Here is a 19,049-nt window from a genome sequence, read left to right as displayed (position 1 = left end):
AAATCATCTGATGGATCATCTGAAAAGTATCAAAACCGTGCAACTTTTTAAACTTCCAGCCATGGCATAAAGTTAAAAGAATACAGAAACAACGTATATTATTGAATATTTTTTAAAATGCAGCAATGACTATGCATCTCTTTTCTGACCAATTGCAATAAAATATATTTATATCTGAGGTGAGCTCAGAGAACGAGAAAAAGACAGCAATCTATTACATGAGTATCAATAAGGGCTGAATTGAGGGAGTGAAAAGAACGTGGACAGAATTTTTTGCTACAATATTTAACTTTATTCTAATTTTTCCAAATGAGATGGTTATAATTTCATAACATAGCATTTTTTCCTCTCATATGTTCCCTGTCTTTTGGCTATCCGTTGTCTCTTAGTTGGCACTCAGCATACATCTCTTTTGCTCTCTGCTCAATGTCTTTCTGTTTGACCCTTTCTATCTCTCTTGTCTTTCTCTCTATTGCTATTGCCCTGATATCCTTACATTTGATGAGTTTTATTTATTATTAAACTAAGTTTATCTTAATGTTTTTGACTACTATTTTTTAAATAAGAACAACACGCTGGCCAGTTCAGATATGCATAATAAAAGTAATGAAACTTCAGGGAAGGCAAATCAACTTCTAATGTTTATCAGTCAGTCAGTCAAATTAACTTTATTCGATTCAATTAAAATCATACAAAGTACATAAAAACAAACGTATTTACAATTAAAAAAGGATTAAACAGTTTCTTTACAATCGAGTTAATTTGGCATGATGTTATGATAAAAACATTTAAAACGGGTTATACACACTGGTTTGACAAATTCATACGTCTTCTAGATCTGGACGCTGCCACAAGGAAATTGGCCATGGCGAACGTAATATGTATATTTCCCAGGGATTTTAAATAAAGCATGGCTAGTCTCACCTGGGAGAAGCCAGCGTCCCTTTAGACAGGTAACAAGTATTTTTTTCTTTGTGCAGAGAAGAAATCACAAAACATAACAACGTGCATCGTGTCCTGAACTGAAAAATTGTCACAAGTGCAGGGCGGTGCTAACTCTGGTTTCATCCAGGTTTTAAAATTACCCAACTAAAAATGAATAAGGTTGAACCTAAATTTTATTAACAAAAATCTATGAAAGGGATTTGTGACGAAACATAAATAGGGCTCAATTGCAAGTGAATAAAGTGACAAATAATGCAGTCGTACTGTAGGCTTTAGTAATTCTGATTCTTCTTGCAGCAAGCGTTCCCTAGACATGAACTGTTTTTTAGTTACGATCACATCCTGCTTTGTAATGCCAGAGGGAACAGTGAATAAGTCTGGGCGTCCCAGATCGTTAAAATTTTTTTTTTAGGTACGCCAACCATGGAATCGTACAACTATTCTCCAGACTCATCACGTCCCTCATAATCATGTGGTTTAACGTTAGTTCTGGGTTTAACCAGGTCTTAAGCCAGTATGTTAAGGGTGCCAGTCTCAGTTTGTCCTGAACGTAATCCAAACCAAGTTCCATATGAATGGAAAAAATCGGGGAAGGGACAAAAGGGATCGTAAAAATCTATTCTCCGCTAGCTGAATTTTTTCCAAGCGAACATAGCCCCATAGAGGTGCGCCATATAGTGCCACAGGGAGGGATTTACTATTGTACACCTTAATGATTGCTTTCATAGGTCTATGACCCAACCTTTTGGCAAAGCCTAGGATGGCCATAGATGTCCTTGTTACCGCTAGGCTTTTGGCTCGTATCTGGGGTCCCCAGGTACCCTTGCTATCAAAAAGGACTCCCTAGTAGGGGAACACAGGGACTCTCGAGACTACCTCTCCTTTACAAAAAAATATTTTAGCCTTAGCCTTTTTCCCCTGTGGGCCAACGACCATGGTGTGAGATTTAGAAGCATTGACCCTCAAATCGAGCCGGTCCCTAAAGGTCCCAAATGCATCCAGCAATTTTTGGAGGCACACCCCTGTACGTGCAATGAGTACAGCGTCGTCCGCGTATAGGAGAGCAGAGATCAAAACAGTGCAACTTTTTAAACTTCCAGCCATGGCATAAAGATAAAAGAATACAGAAACAACGTATATTGTTGAACATTTTTTAAAATGCAACAATGACTATGCATCTCTTTTCTGACCAATTGCAATAAAATATATTTATATCTGAGGTGAGCTCAGAGAACGAGAAAAAGACAGCAATCTGTTACATGAGTATCAATAAGGGCTGAATTGAGGGAGTGAAAAGAACGTGGACAGAAATTTGTTGCTACAATATTTAACTTTATTCTAATTTTTCCAAATGAGATGGTTATAATTTCACAACATAGCATTTTTTCCTCTCATATGTTCCCTGTCTTTTGGCTATCCGTTGTCTCTTAGTTGGCACTCAGCATACATCTCTTTTGCTCTCTGCTCAATGTCTTTCTGTTTGACCCTTTCTATCTCTCTTATCTTTCTCTCTATTGCTATTGCCCTGACATCCTTACATTTGATGAGTTTTATTTATTATTAATCTAAGTTTATCTTAATGTTTTTGACTACTATTTTTTAAATAAGAACAACACGCTGGCCAGTTCAGATATGCATAATAAAAGTAATGAAACTTCAGGGAAGGAAAATCAACTTCTAATGTTTATCACTTTATCTGCTTTGTCTATTGGACCTCATTTTGCAACATTTGCTCTGTTGACAATCTAAAGTGGCATTGCCATTGTGTGTTTTAATTATGATTCTTGTACAGTCTTCTGATACCAGAAATGGTTTCATATGCATGCTCTGCACTCAAATAAAACAATGTGTACACAATTCCTTTACATTTTAAGAGATGTAGTTTGTGCCTGAATTTTATAATTCATTCTTTAAATCTCTAAACATTGTTTGGCAAAGATACATTGTGTAAAGTAATTGATGCAGTCGTTTTATTCTGTAGGCTCGTTATAGAAAGCTATTACATTTTTTTTCCCTGAGAGATTTGCACTCTCAGTAGTTTTAGAGCATTCCATCCAGTTGAAACCTAAAGGTGACTTGGCAGCATTTCTACACCTAGTACAGTAGGATGTAGTTGTAACATCAATTGCATTTAACATTTTGCACAGACTTCCTTTACCAAGACATGACAAATAATCTATTTTACTCTGCGAAAGTGGATGTAAGATCATTTCTGTAATAGCAGGAAATCTTTTGAAATTGAATCTCAAAGTGTATATAAATATCTATTCATAGATTGAAAGCAAATGTGAAGTACAATTTCAAAGTTAATATCTGTCATTTTGGTGAAAACGTGGAAAAAATGGAGGAATGACTTAAAATGCATTTTAAAGTGTTCTCTGTGTGAAGTATTTTGTATTAGAGCTTGTTACTAACCTGCTGCCGCCTTCCTTTGGTTGCCTGCAACACGCAAATACATGTTTTCTATGGTTTAGCCAGCATCGTGGCAACACAGCATCGAGATTTTAAGTAAGCTAATTAATCTCTTTGTTGATTATTGTTTATGAAGCATGAAACAATTCTTTTAGCATGCTGGCTGTACCATGACAACATAGCAAAGCTAGCTAAAATATGTAGACACTGATTTGCATGCTTTACGTCTAGATTTTTCTTAACTCTGTCCTTCAGCAGATCATGTGGTGCTACACAACTAATGAATGCTGCCTGCAAATACTTTGTGGGAAACACAAAATGTTTACACCTTTGGGCACAAGCTAAATACTGTTGCAGTAGGGGGAACCTATGGCTGAAGTGAGTTGACCTTTTGTCCTATGCTGTTTGATGTGGTGAGCAGAAGCACGATATAACAGATGAATGGATGAAGAGAGCTAAATGAACCCCTATATATGTATTAATATGTATGTATTTTAAGGTCTGTCGTTTCGCCAAGATGTATTAATATGCATATATTTTTTGCCAGTGTTTTTGGAAAAAAAACATCTTGACTAACTCCAGACCTAATGGGTTAAGATGTACTTCACCCATTACTAAAATACTTCATGTCACTCATGCAACACAGGCTAAAATGCAAGGCTTATCAACCGCTTTTAAAATGAAGGAGAGGTGTGTGATAGTTTATTGCTTGCAAATGCTAATATAAATTATAGCAAAACATTACATTTTTCTTTTCAATTCATACGAATATGGCTATCAATCAACTTACTTTAGAAACTGTCCAAAATCTTCACAAATGCTTTCACACCCAGGCCATTTGCAAACTCCATGGCCATATAGCGTATGAGAGGCCCCTACCTCTTCATGTGACGAGCTGTAGCAACAGAACACAAGGCCAGATTAATATGTCATGCTAGAATCATTTAATAATTCTTGTGCCTGTCAGTACAGTGCAGTCAGAAGCATTTAATCATTGTGCTAAAGAGATTACCTGCCAAGGTTGGATGATAATGCAAGATAATGACGATAGGAATAGAATCAAACACTGCTCTTCCCATAAAATGAAACAATAGGATCTTAATAAGACCACAGGTTTTTTTATCTCATGGAAACCTACATATTTTTTCAGTAATGCGATAGACACGAGTTAAACTTAATTAGTGTTTTAAAAGGTACCCGGTAATTTCGAGACCATGTAGAGTCTACAGATCAGAACAATTCTTTGGAGCATCACAGCTGCCCTATAGGTCAACCGACCTTGTAGGTTAGTAAATTTGGGATGATTTTGTTTAAAGTTCATACTTTTTATAATCAGTGATACTTTAGAAACAAAATATAAAACTGAACAAATCACTAAGATATACAATCTCTCGGCATATGATATGCTGAGAAATGGATACTTGGTTTCACCAGGGCATATGGAAATTTTATGAGCACCAGAAACAAATGTACATTTGCATCTTCCAAAACTGAAATATTTGCATTTGTGGAGTTGGTGGAGATTGAGCAAGGTAGGTAAGGCACTGAGATTGGGGTGAAAGGAATGCTGGGACCATGAAGTGAGAGGAAGTAAGGCAGCGATGGGAAGCAAGACAGACAGGGTAATATGATAGAACCACGATGCACACGAGCGATAGATGTGCCCGCAAGGGGAGAGATGGGGATAATAATATTGTAGCGCCAAAATCATGGAAATGGGATTGAGAGTGATATGGACAGAACTCACCACCTACGACTCTATTATATGACTGGGTAGCTACCTAACACCTTGAGGTAGAGTGAGGTAAGCAACGGTGGCAGTGATGAGGAGCAGGAAAGAGTAAGAGTGGCATCAAGATAGTGGGTTGTTAATGATGGGAAAAGAAGTTTGCAGTAATTTTCCAGTGCATCTGCACAACACAAGTGTGAAAGAGAGCGCACAGTGATGAAGAGCAGAGCAGGGTAAGGATATAAACTAGATGCCATTAAGGAGGGGAGTAGTGAGTGTGATGGAGATAGCATGCACAGCAACAATACTGGGCATTACATAGACCACAACACTGCATGGTTCATAGGAGTTTGCCTGTGACTCTGTAAAATGTAGGTGAGACTCCTGCAATGGGCAAGACACACCAAAACCGATCCATGAAACTTTAATTGTGAATCTTGCAGCAGCAATCCTACCAATATTCATTTTCTCCAAAAGAAGATTTTGATAATACATGGGATTCTCCAATCCTTGTATTAAAAATCAATCTTTAATTTTTTTGTAATAGGTCCCTTGTGGCATATCCAGTAGCCTATTCTAAAGAAATTACGTAGTGGCTCAACGGTAGTAACTTATTACAGTAGAGTTCTGAAGTCACAATTCCTGCTGTTAAAGCCAGGGGAAAGCCAGGTGAAGTCTATGAGCATAATTGGAGTAGCTGTTTATTGAACAAAAATAAAATGTTGCCTTTATTTCTTCTGCTCTGTTTTCTGCCAGTACTGTGACAAGCAGAAAGGAGATACTTTCGGCAACATGTTTATTTTTTGTACATATTCTGTAATTAGGGAGAATTTTAAATCTTTCTGCATGTTTCTGCACTTTCCGAGATAGCGCAACATTTTGTTTTTTAAACTGACTTGTATTAAACTGATTCTAATATACTTCTACAACAACTATCTAACAGCTTTTATGATGTGCTTAGTTTTGCACTAGAGATTCTATTTTCATTTTCAATCTTGCAAACATGCTCTTTCCTTCATGTAAAAGATCTACGCAAAAGGAACTTGGTGGTTTGTAGTACAGGTGATGGTGTGACAGTGTATTATAAGGAATGATGTGGCCATGCCACACATGATAAGGATATTGCAACTCACCTTGGGGTTCCATAAGCTTACAAATGGAACTCAGCCTTCTGGTCTTTTTCCTCTATATACATAGTCATGAAACTCCTCTGTGACTTGCAATAGCATTATAATATACAGTATGGAGGGGCATACTGTGTGATATATATGTTTACATTTATCCAACTTCAAATGAGCATAATTCAATCACTCTTCCTCTAAGTCATAACTTGCAAAAGTTCACCCTGTTTCACAGATGATGCTCATGTTGTTTCTAAACAGTCCCCAAAATGTCAGACTAAATTGTTTCGATTTTATATGGACTATGAGAAGCATAGGGACAGCATATCACCTTGCTCTTTAAGGCTTTGAATAAAAAGTAACAAACTGCCACTCATCTAAAAACTAACCCTAAATGTGGCATACCTTAGTCTGCCAAGTGAAGTGATATTTACGAAAAAGATAAATATAAAAAAATTATCCGCTGTAGCATACCTATTAAAGCAATATCTTTGTCACTGGAAGAGAAATAAGCTACAAGCTATTTTACATGAAATTCTGCAATCCCTGTATAAAAAATGTGTCTAATTTCTTTATGACAGGCAACCTGTGACACACCAGGAAATGATATTGGATTGTAACTTTAATAACTTATTACAGTTGAGTTCTGACATCCCAATGCCTGCTGCCAGAGGTAGGCTACATCACAGAGCACAATTCAAGCAGCAGCTTAAAGAACAAAAAACAAACACTGATTTTCTTTCCTTTGGTCTGTTTTTCTACCTGAACAGTGACAAGTAGAAAAGGAGATATTTATGGCAGCTTGTCTATTTTTTGTACTCCTTTGGTAATTATAGAAACGTTTGGCTCTAAATGACTTGTAGTAAACTGATTCTAATGTATTTCCCTACAAATATCTAACAGCTTCTTTGATGTGTTTGAAATTGCTCTCAAGATACTAATTGTATTTTTCATATTTGCTAACATACTCTCTCTTTCTCATAAAAGAGGAATGCACCAAGGATATAAGTGGTTTGTGGGAAAGGTGATGGTTTGACCATGCATTATAAGGAATAAATTACCCCATGCCATTTCAGCAAGGAACTTCTCAGTGACTTCCAATATTATTATAATACAGAAGGTAATTTATCCCATATAAGACACCCAATTATAATACAAAGAAACCTTTGTTTTGAAACATGTTCTTGCAATTTCTGCAAAATGCTCTGGAAACAAAGAAGATAGCAACAACCAGTTCTTCACAAATATTTTAGTGTCATTTTCCTTTACTGAATGAAACTTGACAGTATTGTCAATGTGCTTCCTCCATTTTTACCAATACTAAATTGTGTTGATTTATAATTGATTAATCTGACCAGATCATGTGGCCCTCAATCACATTCTTCTGATTAAAGCACAGTGGCTGAAGGGCCCAGTTATGAGTGTCTTACACCAGAACCTATTTACTGTTCTCAATTGATTCTTTCTTTTTACATTCTATGAATGCTTACTTTGTTTTTGAGCAAAAGGCATTTTGTTAAAAAAATAGAAAGTATGGGTAACTTATATTTATCTATCACAACCGTACAATTCTATTCTTTACTCAAATCCCAGCGAGTTCACAGGGATTTGTTGAGGCTTTCATTACGCTATAAATATATTTCCAACTTAAGCACTTCTTCTATGTACTTTCATAAAAAAGTCTTCTTAATCGTTCCTCACTTTTGCCCGCCAGTGCATGAATTTTTTAGACACACCGGCGGCGCAGTGTGCCTGCCCATATTTACAAGGACAAATCTCCTAGCTTTTAGCTCTTTTTATGTGTCCTGCATTCTGCGGCACATATAGAAAGAGCAAATGAACTTTAATGAATGTTTATGTGCAAGAAGGTGTCTCTTCCTGCACATCCGCCATCATCCCTGCAATGCAGTCACCCATTCACCGTGGTGCAAGGGTGTCAGCTGTTTGTATGCCAGGGAGAAGGACAGGAATGCGCCATATCTTGTAGATATGGCATATTCCTGCCATTTTATTTTGTTGCATGGCAGAGCAGCAGAAAGGCTTGCTACGCTGTGGTGCATCATAATATAGTAAATGAGGCCTGTAGTGATGACTAGTTTTTGACATACAGCCAGTTCTAATAAGACCAGTTATAATGCATGCAAAGTGGACACTAGGTAATGGTGCTTTGCTGCTGTATAGAAAATAGAGCTCAACTGCGGGTAAACATACCAGCACTTCACTGTACGATAGCTTTTGAAACAAGCACATTTTGCAAATTTTTGTATAATCTACTTTTTTTTAAGATTAGGCAGCAACATTTTAATTTGCCCAAATTACATGCACAATGAAATGAAATCAAACTCTCATTTTGTATATAAAGTGACACCACCCGATACTTCTAACTAATGAAATAAAAGACGTTTGCAGTCTCTTGATTTTAAACACTAATGAATCCAAATAGCTTTAATTAGTGTATTCATTGGGACTTTATTGCAATCAGTAGCTAATTAGTTAAATGACAAGTACTGCATATATCAGAATAAAATAATTGACAGAACTGTGCAAAGATTAAGGAAGATTATATTTGTCACCTCATGAAGAAGTTAGAGAGCTGGGGAAATGGAATCTTACACATACACAACGGTTTCTTTAACAGTTAACTGTAAACATCATATTTTAGTCAGCTAGACTTCTCATTATATGTTTTATAAATATTACTTTTATTATCATAAGTAGTAGTAGTATAGTATCATTATCATCATTACGCTGTTGTAGTAGTATCATCATCATCACGTCATCATCATCATGCTGTTTCATATTCTATTTGATTTTCTGTTCGTTCTGAGATGTTGACAGTTCCTGTTGTTCTCCTTGGTCCGAATGTTGGAAGCAAAACATTATAAAAAGAGCCCTGCTATTGTAAATGGATTCCTCGCTTTTGCTAATTCGTGTTTAAGTAGCTTAAAAAATAACTCAATTCAACCTATCAAAATAAGGTTAACATTTCTGTTTACCTGAAAGTCTATGTGGGTTGAGGAATTGCCTTGTGCCTTGACCTAGAGAACAGTAGTTACAAAAAGGAGCCCTGCTCATTGTTAACGTTTCTAGTTATACCTGTTACACATTGCTATGCAGACCACGGTGCAATTAGAAAATCACATTTTAGCAAGCCAAAGCAAAGTTCTGCATCTACTCAACCCAACAGGTAATGGTGATATTTATCCTATGTTTTTAATAGCTATGGGCCTCATTACGATGTCAAGTGGACCGACATTCGCAGCTTCAACGACACCAGTCAGACTGCCACTGTTTCATCGGCAGCTGTCGGACCGACCGTCAAATTACAATGCATGCTAAATGAAGTCCGGCCGACCGTTGGAAGACTACCGACTCCAACAGTCTTTCTCCAACTGCTGAGATGGCAGGCGGAGAAAAGCAGCAGCCATAAAGCTGTACAGGGAGTTCCGCCGGCTGCCTCAACTCATCAGAAACAAAGGATTTGGGGTGCATACTCACCCAAACCAGCCTCTCCCTGACAGCCTCCAGTGTAAACACCTTTCTCCAGCCCCCCCCTAAACTGCAGCAGCTGAACTCCGAAGACTATGACCCTGTGGCTGCCACAATGAATGAAAATCCATTAGTGGTATGTATCTGCATGGGCTGGACTGTGCATATGCCATGCATGTATGTACATAGTACATGTTTATTGTGAATTTGTATGCATGTGCAGTGACATATTCGGATATAGGTGAACTCCTGTAGATGAGACCACTACAGTAGCAGCGGTTGTATCGTATACCGTGGGGGGATTTTTCCCGGCATCTTAATGCAGCCCTATGTATTTTCACTGCTACCCTCTGTCTCAAATTCATTGTCAGACAGGTCAACCACCAAATTTCAATCAAAGTAAAAAGCCCCTATTTCAGGGTAAACTGTGTGTCATTCAATGGAAAAGGCTGTGTGATGAATATTACCTGAAATTATGAAATCAAGTTGTTTTTATGTTCATCAGAAAAAATAAAACATTTTGCATTGCTGCTAGCACTTGGTAGCTAGAAGATATACAACCCGCAGGTTAAATAGATTTTAGACAGACACCTTCCTGGGAAGGCTTTCGAGAATATAATTATTTCTACTACTACTTCCATTGTATAAACTATGGGACAGTTCTCCGAAGTTGTGCTACTCTCCTCTACAAAACACTGGAACTGTTGAAGAAATGTGAAAAGGTGTACCATTTTGGTGTTTTATTACCACAAAAACCTTATAATGATTTATTGGCGTTACAACAGCTTGAAATATGTGACAACCAAGTAACTTGCTAAATATGTTATAAAACATGTGTGGACATACTGCGATAGAGTGTGAAAAAATAGCACATTCAAAACACATATTACAAAGGTAGCTCATCTTGCACAAGGCAGAGGATGTAACTGAAAACATATTACTTCTGCAATTGTGAGATGAAGGATGCTCAGAGTAATGGTTAGGGCTGCAGATGTAGAGCAAAAGCTGGGAGAATAAAATATTGTGTATGATGTGTGAGATCAGAAAGTGAAGACCCACAGGCCTTTTCACATTTGAGTCAATTCCGGTTCATTTCCGTTCCCTTTTACTTCCACTACAAATGTTCGATTATGTTTGCTAACTTGTCTCACTGCATAAATTGGCTAAATTAATTTATGTAAAAATATAGTTAGTGTTAAATTCACCTGAAGTGGCAATAAAGCAACCAGTTTGACAAAAAGTAAAATAAAATAAAACATATTGGCTGTATGAAGATGGAGACATTGGGTGTGCACAATTTGGTTACCATATGTGGGGGATAGAATGAATAATTATCATGAGTAATTTGCCAAGCTTCATTCCTGCAGATATCAAAGATCATTGAAAAATATTTATATAATAATTTATGAAAACTGACAATATTCTCCACACTTACCTGTCCCTTCGAGCACTTAGAACAGAGGACTGTCCATTGACTAAGCAATGGTGCGTTATTGGTGGTGATGCTTTGGAAGTGTTGGAGGAGGTAGTAGAAGAGGAATTGTTAGTAGTGAGGTCAAGCCCTCCATGTTTGATGCCATTTTCCTCCATGCTGTGGACTCCGGTCACTTCTTTCCACAACTGCTGAATTTCAGCAGGGCTTAGGCCAGCTGTAACAATAAACACAACTTTAATAGCAGCACAAAGTAAAATTTTGATAAAATATGCTCGCTGTTGTGGGGGGAAATAAGTCACCAAAAAGGGGCAATGGAATAAGCATTTTACTTGACAGATCAGTGTGTGCGTCTGCAAGCAATGGATGTAGAATTCATAACTATGCTTTCAAATACTTCTGCTCAATCAGTAGAAGAAGCATCATGTGTAAATATTTTAATAACATCTTGGGCCTCCACGTTACTCTACTTTTCGACTCCTATTTCCAGAGTGAAAGAGAACGGCCATGTTTTAAAATATGATCTGTATGAAGCAACTCTGAGTATAAAAGGAACCTAGGGCCAGATGTAGGTAAATAGCACTTATCCCAAGCACTTTAATCTTCCTAGCAGGATGTAAGACCATTTTCCTACAGCTTTTTATGAAACTCGCAATTGGTGTCTTTTTTGCTTTGTCAAGCTTGTTAAAATTATTTTGACAAAAAATAAATATATGCACACTAATACAGGTTGGCTACTTGTTCTTCAATTTCAATGTCTATTGGAAATGTTATTCTACAACAAGTATGGTTCTAAAAATACATGCAAATAGTACATCACAAAAAGAGAGAACAGAAATGTAGGAAAGTGCAAAAGGGTAAGACTACACATGCCTAAAAACTAATTCTGTAATAACTTCGGATTATTGATAAGTAGTGTGGGACGGATCATCTATGGCCATATATTTGGATGATTCCTTCTCATTCTTTCAGTACAAATTTCAAAAACGTGATAAAGCTCTGGTATATTTAATTCAATTCAATATAAGGTTAATTTGGTAAGTACAGCAACCATAAAAGCTGTCACAGTATTAAAATGCACTGTAAAAAACAGTCATTTTAAATGTTTTTTCAGCAAATTACATGAAAGCGTGACATTGACAGATACATACTAGCTTTTAGGGAGCAATACTTTTCTGTATATTTATATCTTTTAGAATAAATAAGGCAACATCACAACAGAACCCTTGATCATTAAGTTCAGCTAATAAGTTCATTGCAACTTTGTGTTCTCTCATTTTGTTTTAAAAATAGCGGTTTTAAATAATAATGCCTAATATTTGAGTAAAAACCTCTATAACCTTTCAGTCACACTATGCCAGAAAAAATTGGTAAATGTATTATAAGATGTTGCACTATCATAAGAAAATAGTGAAAATTAAGGTGGACAATATTCTAAAAACAGGCAGAATGTATCTTATTTTGCAAGCTAAATACAATATTCAAGGTTCTTAAAGCAGTCAGTTTAAGTCAATATAGGAAGATCTGAAGTAGAAATAAATGTCCCTCTAGAGTGGAGTATAACGCGCAATACCTCTGAGGTGCCTCTCCCTGAGACAGATAAAGAAGGGGTGGCATGGGAGGGCGCTATCGGAACATAGGTTACATTACATAGTTTTCAGCAGTGGACAACATTTGAGTTCAATGTACATTATCTGAAATGTATAAAACCAGGCTTCCCAAGATTTTCTCACATTTGAGTTACATAATGATTGAATCACCTCGACTAGATAAACGATGGCGGTGGCTGTTAGGAATTGAGGTTTCTGGTTGGCATAGTATACTCCCTGTCCAAGCAGAAGCCAAAATCCTAGTCAGGGTAAGTCAGATACACACTCTAATTTAACCTTGCCGGTCCTGTGAATTGAGAGGGGAGCTGAGCAAAACAAAGTGCTCCTGAACCAGTTGTATCTGTTTCTCTCCTTGCCCTACAGTTGAGAACAAAGGATTTATGTGTATAAAAGAAGGAGCTGTGACCCCATGAAGGAAGTTCCTTTCCTGGAGTGTACTGATCCTGCTGGGGGCGTGCTGCTGGGGCACAGTGGGGACTGTCATGAGGGCTTGCCTCCCTGGGTCCTGCTTTGCCCCTTGATGCTTTTGCTTTGGACCTTGGCAGGACCTTTTCTGCATCTAGGGCCTTGTGAGGCCTGTACTCTATTTACCAGGAGGAAGGAGTTGGCTCACCTGCAGCTGAGGCTTTGAGGGAACACCTTCTGGTGGGATTCCCCCTGCGCTCCTTATTTAAAGCAGGAGCCTACCCTGCATGAGTGCCGTGCAGTGCTGGGCTGCGTGCAGTTTCCTGGAGGGAAGCCCAGCGTGCGGGGGTTCACCCGAGTTGGGGGAATCACGGGTGCCCACCCCGAATTGGTGATTTTATTTTTGGAGAGCGGGTAGTCTCATGTCACTTTAATTGTGTACCCCGCTTTATATTTTAAAATCCGGTGGAGCCCACCCCTCATTGCCGCTGAAGGGATACCATGTGCGAGGGAGAGCTCCACCTATGTCCGCAGGAGTCCCGGGTCCCAGGAGGGAGCCCGGGTGAACAGAAGTGCCGCCGTGTGTGAATTGCTGCCGATCCTGGTGAGGAGAGCAGTGAGAGGAATCCTGCGAATCCCCGGTTGGAGGAGAGGAGTCCTGCGAATACCCGGTGAGTGGGGGCTCTTTGGGGTCAATGCCAGTGCGAGGCACACAGTCAGAGCGGCCCTGTCTAGCAGCGGGCCGCTCCAACAGGTGCCATAGTTAGTTCCCAAGGGCCATGTTTGCCCTCCTCTTTACCCTTATGGTAATCCAGAGTGGCCCCAGATGGCAGCGGGCCGCTCCAACGAAGGGGGCAGATTTTGTTTAAGGGCCCCAGTGGGGGTCCCATTGGCCAGTGGTACACACTCTGCTGTGTGTGGGTGCATAATTATCTTCTGAGCCCGTGTGGCTCCAACGATAGGCACAAATATTTAGTGGGCCCAGAGGAGCCCATGCTTTGACCCGGGTGGAGGCACCTTGAGTCTAGGGGCACAGTGGTGCCCACGTCTTTGGCTGATCCCAGCTGCCCTGCAAGAGCTCAGGCAGCTGCAACGTTTGGTGCAGTTAATTAAGAGAGTCCCTGAGAGGTACAGAAGCGGCACAGTGGTGCCAAGCCTCATGTGGAGATCCTCAGCTGTCCAGCAAGTAGTGGGCAGCTGCACCGTTCAGGTCTCTCTTGACTTTGGGGGCATGTCTGAGTTAGGAGTGAGTTGCACTCCTTTGCCCCTGACACAGCTGCGCAGCACTTGGTGCCAGCTGCACCGTTTAGGTTTGCGCAGTGGCGCAATTGACTTTCGCTGCATTGGCAGCATGCCCTGACATTCTGACACAGGGCATTTGAGCCCCGTTTTTGGAGTTGGCCAGGGGGACTGGTAGATTTATAGGGCGCTAGGCCCTAATGTGATTTATGTGCTAATGTGATGTGGTGCTAGGAAATGTAATGCATTTAGTATGTTTTACACACCCTGTGCTATACCTCTAAATGTGGCCTTTTAGGATTATGAGGTTGGTTTTGCATATCATAGTTTATGTTAGTGAGATTACGTATCTCTGTGTGACTTATGCCCCTAATGTTAGTTATACTTAGGAGGTTAGGGTCTAATGTGTTTAGACTTGTGAGAGAATTTCATAATGTGTTTATGCTGGTGAGTTTGGCACAGAATGTAATTCGGGCATGATGTGATACTGTGCATAATGTAGTTTATGTTATAGGCTGATGCTAAGTACAGTGATTACCAGTATTTTCTGGTTGTAGGTTTATGATCTGTTTTACTTTTACCAAGTTTGCTTTGTGATAGTTCTGACAGTGGTTCATGTGGCACTGTCATGTGTATATATTCTCCTTTGAATATTGCCCATGCCAGTTAGCACAGTGTATGTTATGTGTTTACTATTCTAATGTGTTTTGAGAATACAAAGGATATTTTTGATATAACCTTGTGTGGAGTTCCTTTTGGAGTGTGTCTGGGATGTTGTGTGCTATGGTGTGCGTGCGCAAATGCTTTACACATTGCCTCCGGGATAAGCCTGACTGCTCATCCCAAGCTACCAAGGGGGTGAGCAGGGGTTATCTTTGGCGTGTAACTCCCCAGCCCTGACTAGAGTGGTGATTTCTGCATGGCTTTGGCGAAAGCCTCAGCCAACCAGAAATCCCATTTCTAACAATGACATATGACAAAATTAAAGAAGCATGTGACCAGACACAAAAACGATACTTCTGCAAAACGTAATTATGTTTACCTGCTCATGAACAAAAAGCATTATTTCTTTGCACAGTGCTTACATCAAATGAAAATAATTCATGCCTGAAATTTCTGTTTTAAAAACAGTCTTCTCAATTAAACCCATTGGCTTGTAAACCTGAATAGACACTATGGCTGCTTCTATTTCTTTCACTAGCCTCAGTTCACGTCCACACATGCTGCAATTGTACCAGTTGCCTGCCACACAAATGTTACACCACTAAGTTAATTTCTCTCTCAAGAAGTGGATGCACAGATTGTCGGTTATTCTGCAAGTAACCACAGCTGATGTATGGCTTCAACTCTTCTATGCTGGGGGGCAGTTCCCCTGTTGCCACTGTAAAAGTATTTATTATTTCAGTCAAACAAGTCATGCAATGCATTTTTATAGTGCATGAGTCGCAGAGGAGCTGAGCAGAAAAATCAGATATGAATGAACAGCACTTCACAGCAGACAGGGCCTTGTGGTGCGCTTTGCTTACAAAAGGATGTGCACTACATTACAGTGTATGTGTGTGCATACTCACACACTTAAAACCTGCAATGCTCAATGCTGCTGGGATAACACAGGAAAAAAAACCTTTCTAGAAATGTTCTCATGCTTGATGAAAAGGTGTTATAGTGCTACTAATTAAGAGATAAATTGATAAAGGACGTTGAACACCACCTCCAAGAGAGAAGGCTAAAAATGGTTCAAATACCTCTACAGCTATTTAGGGTTCCATGATCAGCAAGATAAGGAAAATGCCACTGCTGTCACTGGCCTGGAAGAGGAAAGCCCATATTCAGCTCTTACGAGTGGCAGCAAAAAAGAAGTTAATAAAATTAGTAATGTTGTGGCGTACTAAATAGAGGTCATTGTTGAACAAGAAGAACACGAACAATGTGATAGTTCGGGATCACATGGATTCGGGATCAATTTCAGATGGAAAATGTCACCCCTACGGAGGAGATAAGCATTCCAGGCACATTAAGAGCAGCAGTGCGACCCTTTCATAGCACACCTCACTAGAGTGCTGTAGTGCCTGCGGCACGTGGCGTCACAAGGCTCCTGCACCACATCCCAGCCACTTCTGTATTCAAATGCCTGAACCTAAATAAAACAAGCAATTAGGGGAGCAAGCAACTTATGCATAAAGGGGGGCATGTGCAAGGACTGCCATGTGGCGAGGTGGGGACAGGTGCAGACACAGCAGGAAACAAAGGAAAAAATCGTTCCACAAAACAAATCCATAAGCACCAAAGTGTAAAGATGCCAGTAATTGGGCAGTGCTCCATGGGAGGAAACAAAATGTAAAAAGTAGGGACAAAGACAAAGGATGAACCACTGGCAAACAAGCCTTTTTTAAAGAACAATCAAGGTAATGAGTAAAGCAATGGGTGGGCTGTAGGCCCACAAAGTGTATAGCTCTGCCTAGGGTCGACCTAAAAAGGAAGGTTTGGGCCTGGCAAGTTACTTAACTTTCCAGGTCGAAATGGCAATTTAAAACTACACAACAGGCTCTGCAATGGCAGGCCTGAGCCACGTTTAAAGAGCTTCTGAGTTGGTGGCACAATCAGTGCTGCAGACCCACTAGTGGTATTTAATTTAAAGGCCCTGCAAATATATAGTGCACTTTACTATGAACTTATTAGTAAATGAAATATGCCAATTGTGGATGAGCCAATGTTACCATGTTTAGAGTACAGAGCATATGCACTTTACCACTCGGTTAGCTGTGTTAAAGTGCCCAGAGTCACAAAGCCAGTAAAAACGAAGTCGTCAAAACAAGACAGAAGGCAAAAAGTCAGGAAAAACCTCACCAAGGATGCCAGGTCTAACAGTGGGGTTGAGTAAGACCTAATTAAAAAGATCTACTGAACAGCATCAGAATCTTCATTTGTTAAACACCACCTGTTTCCCTTTCAGCCTTTTGTGGGTCATATTCTTTATTTGAAATAAGTGATTAAAATCAAGTGGGTGTCTTTTCTCTTTATGTATGATACACATGCAATGTTCCAAATGTACCTGGTGTGCCGCCATGCACCTGTTTCAAGCCGCACAACCATATAGACGACAGTCACAGAAATCAAACCAATTTTTATATATGTTTTATATTTGTGTATTTAATCTATGGATTGCCTATTGCACATGGGTTAAGTAATATAACGGGCAATGTTTTACAAACTATGCTTGGTTACTGATGGATGTTTACACATTACAGTTACCCCTGACTAACTGCGTATTGCCAGAAATGAATTGGGTGAATAGTTGCATGGTTACCCAGGATGAAATGTGATTTAAAGTGCTGCTGAAAAAAAGTCTGGATGGACATTTCTTGAGCATTAACAGTTTGGAATTGCATTCCCTCTGTGTGAACTTTAAAAATAACGGAAGAACACTGGAATTAAAATTGATAAAAATAGATTACTTGGACGAAAATTGGTTTGATTTCTGCAACTGTAGTCTACATGGTTCTGCGATTTGAAACTGGTTTGTGTCGATGCAACAGGTACCTTTAGAATTTTACATCCTTGTTACTGGGTCAGAGCAGGGGTCGACCCTACATGCCACAACGACGCCATTGAGCACTTAAACACATTTTTGGACCATGTATAACAGAAGGTGTGCAGACTACCTCTTGTTCATTCTGATACAATATTTTTCTGTACCTCCGTATGCCTGCACCCTGGAAGATTCATCTATAAGTAAAATACCATCTTGGATGCCACTTGGGAGCCCCAAATCGCATTACGCTCATCAGAGGGAGCCATTTGACACCGTCAAAATATTGCCTATTCATCTACAGAGCACTGTTTTGTTTAGCTATTATGTTATTATGAAAATGTTATGGTTAACTCTTTGTTTATCTTATACAAAATGATCTAGGTACATCATTGTTCAAGACTGACACTTTTTGATTGTATATGTGAGATGTTTTCATATTTGTCATAATTTCTATAATTATTGAGCGTTTTTGTTTTGGAGCAGGTTTTTAAGTTTTTGTTTAAGTTCTTTTATGCTTACTTTTGGATACACATTCGTGGTCACATGGTGCATTTAAATTTCAAGGCATGCTTAAACCTCACTGCACGTTTAAATGGTTGCAACTGTGGCGTACAAAATGGGCACATTTAACAATCTGTTTAATATGTGCACAACTTTGTTGGTTTCATGGCTTTTAGATCAAGCGACCTCGCTGCTGGTGCCCGTATTGGGTTACTGGAGATTCAAATCAAATATCTGCAGCACTGTGAGGTGGGTGTTAGGTTAATATTTGTTTTTGTACAATGGATCAGTGCACAGAGTTCAGTTACACACGGAGCTAACTTTATTTTGGTGTAACAGATTTTCAGTGTTAAGCATGTTTTGATTTAGTCTCTATTCAATAATAATTCTAGTTCATACTCAGTATGGACCATGTGTTGTAGTTGGTCATAATATGATCTGGAGTACAATAGGAAGAGGATGGTTTGGTATTAATTGCGCGAAGTTGAGGAGAAGTCAGGTCACAATATCTGGTTGCCCTAAGGATACAGTGATTGCCATCCACAATAATATGGTCTGGGGTGATGTTTGTGTATTTACTCTATGGATTGCATGTTGCACATAGTTTAATCATTATTCCTGGCAATGTTTTACA

General features: G+C 39.1%; 1 protein-coding gene across 5 annotated transcripts in view; it reads right to left on the bottom strand.

Moving 5' to 3' along the window:
• FOXP2 (forkhead box P2) overlaps nt 1–19,049 on the bottom strand; it is a 269,974-nt gene that overhangs the window by 113,067 nt on the left and 137,858 nt on the right. For all 5 annotated transcript variants that reach the window (XM_086919355.1, XM_086919351.1, XM_086919359.1 and 2 more), the window contains exons 7-8: nt 11,132–11,345; nt 4,148–4,252 (exon numbers count right to left, since the gene is read on the bottom strand). In XM_086919355.1, coding sequence (XP_086775481.1) covers nt 4,148–4,252; nt 11,132–11,345 — 319 coding nt within the window. The remainder of the gene's footprint in view (nt 1–4,147; nt 4,253–11,131; nt 11,346–19,049) is intronic.

Source organism: Lissotriton vulgaris, chromosome 1_1 (assembly GCF_964263255.1).
Source record: "Lissotriton vulgaris chromosome 1_1, aLisVul1.2, whole genome shotgun sequence".
NCBI lineage: Eukaryota > Metazoa > Chordata > Amphibia > Caudata > Salamandridae > Lissotriton > Lissotriton vulgaris.
Note: the sequence above shows the minus strand (reverse complement) of the source record. Positions and strands in the feature narration are given on the sequence as shown.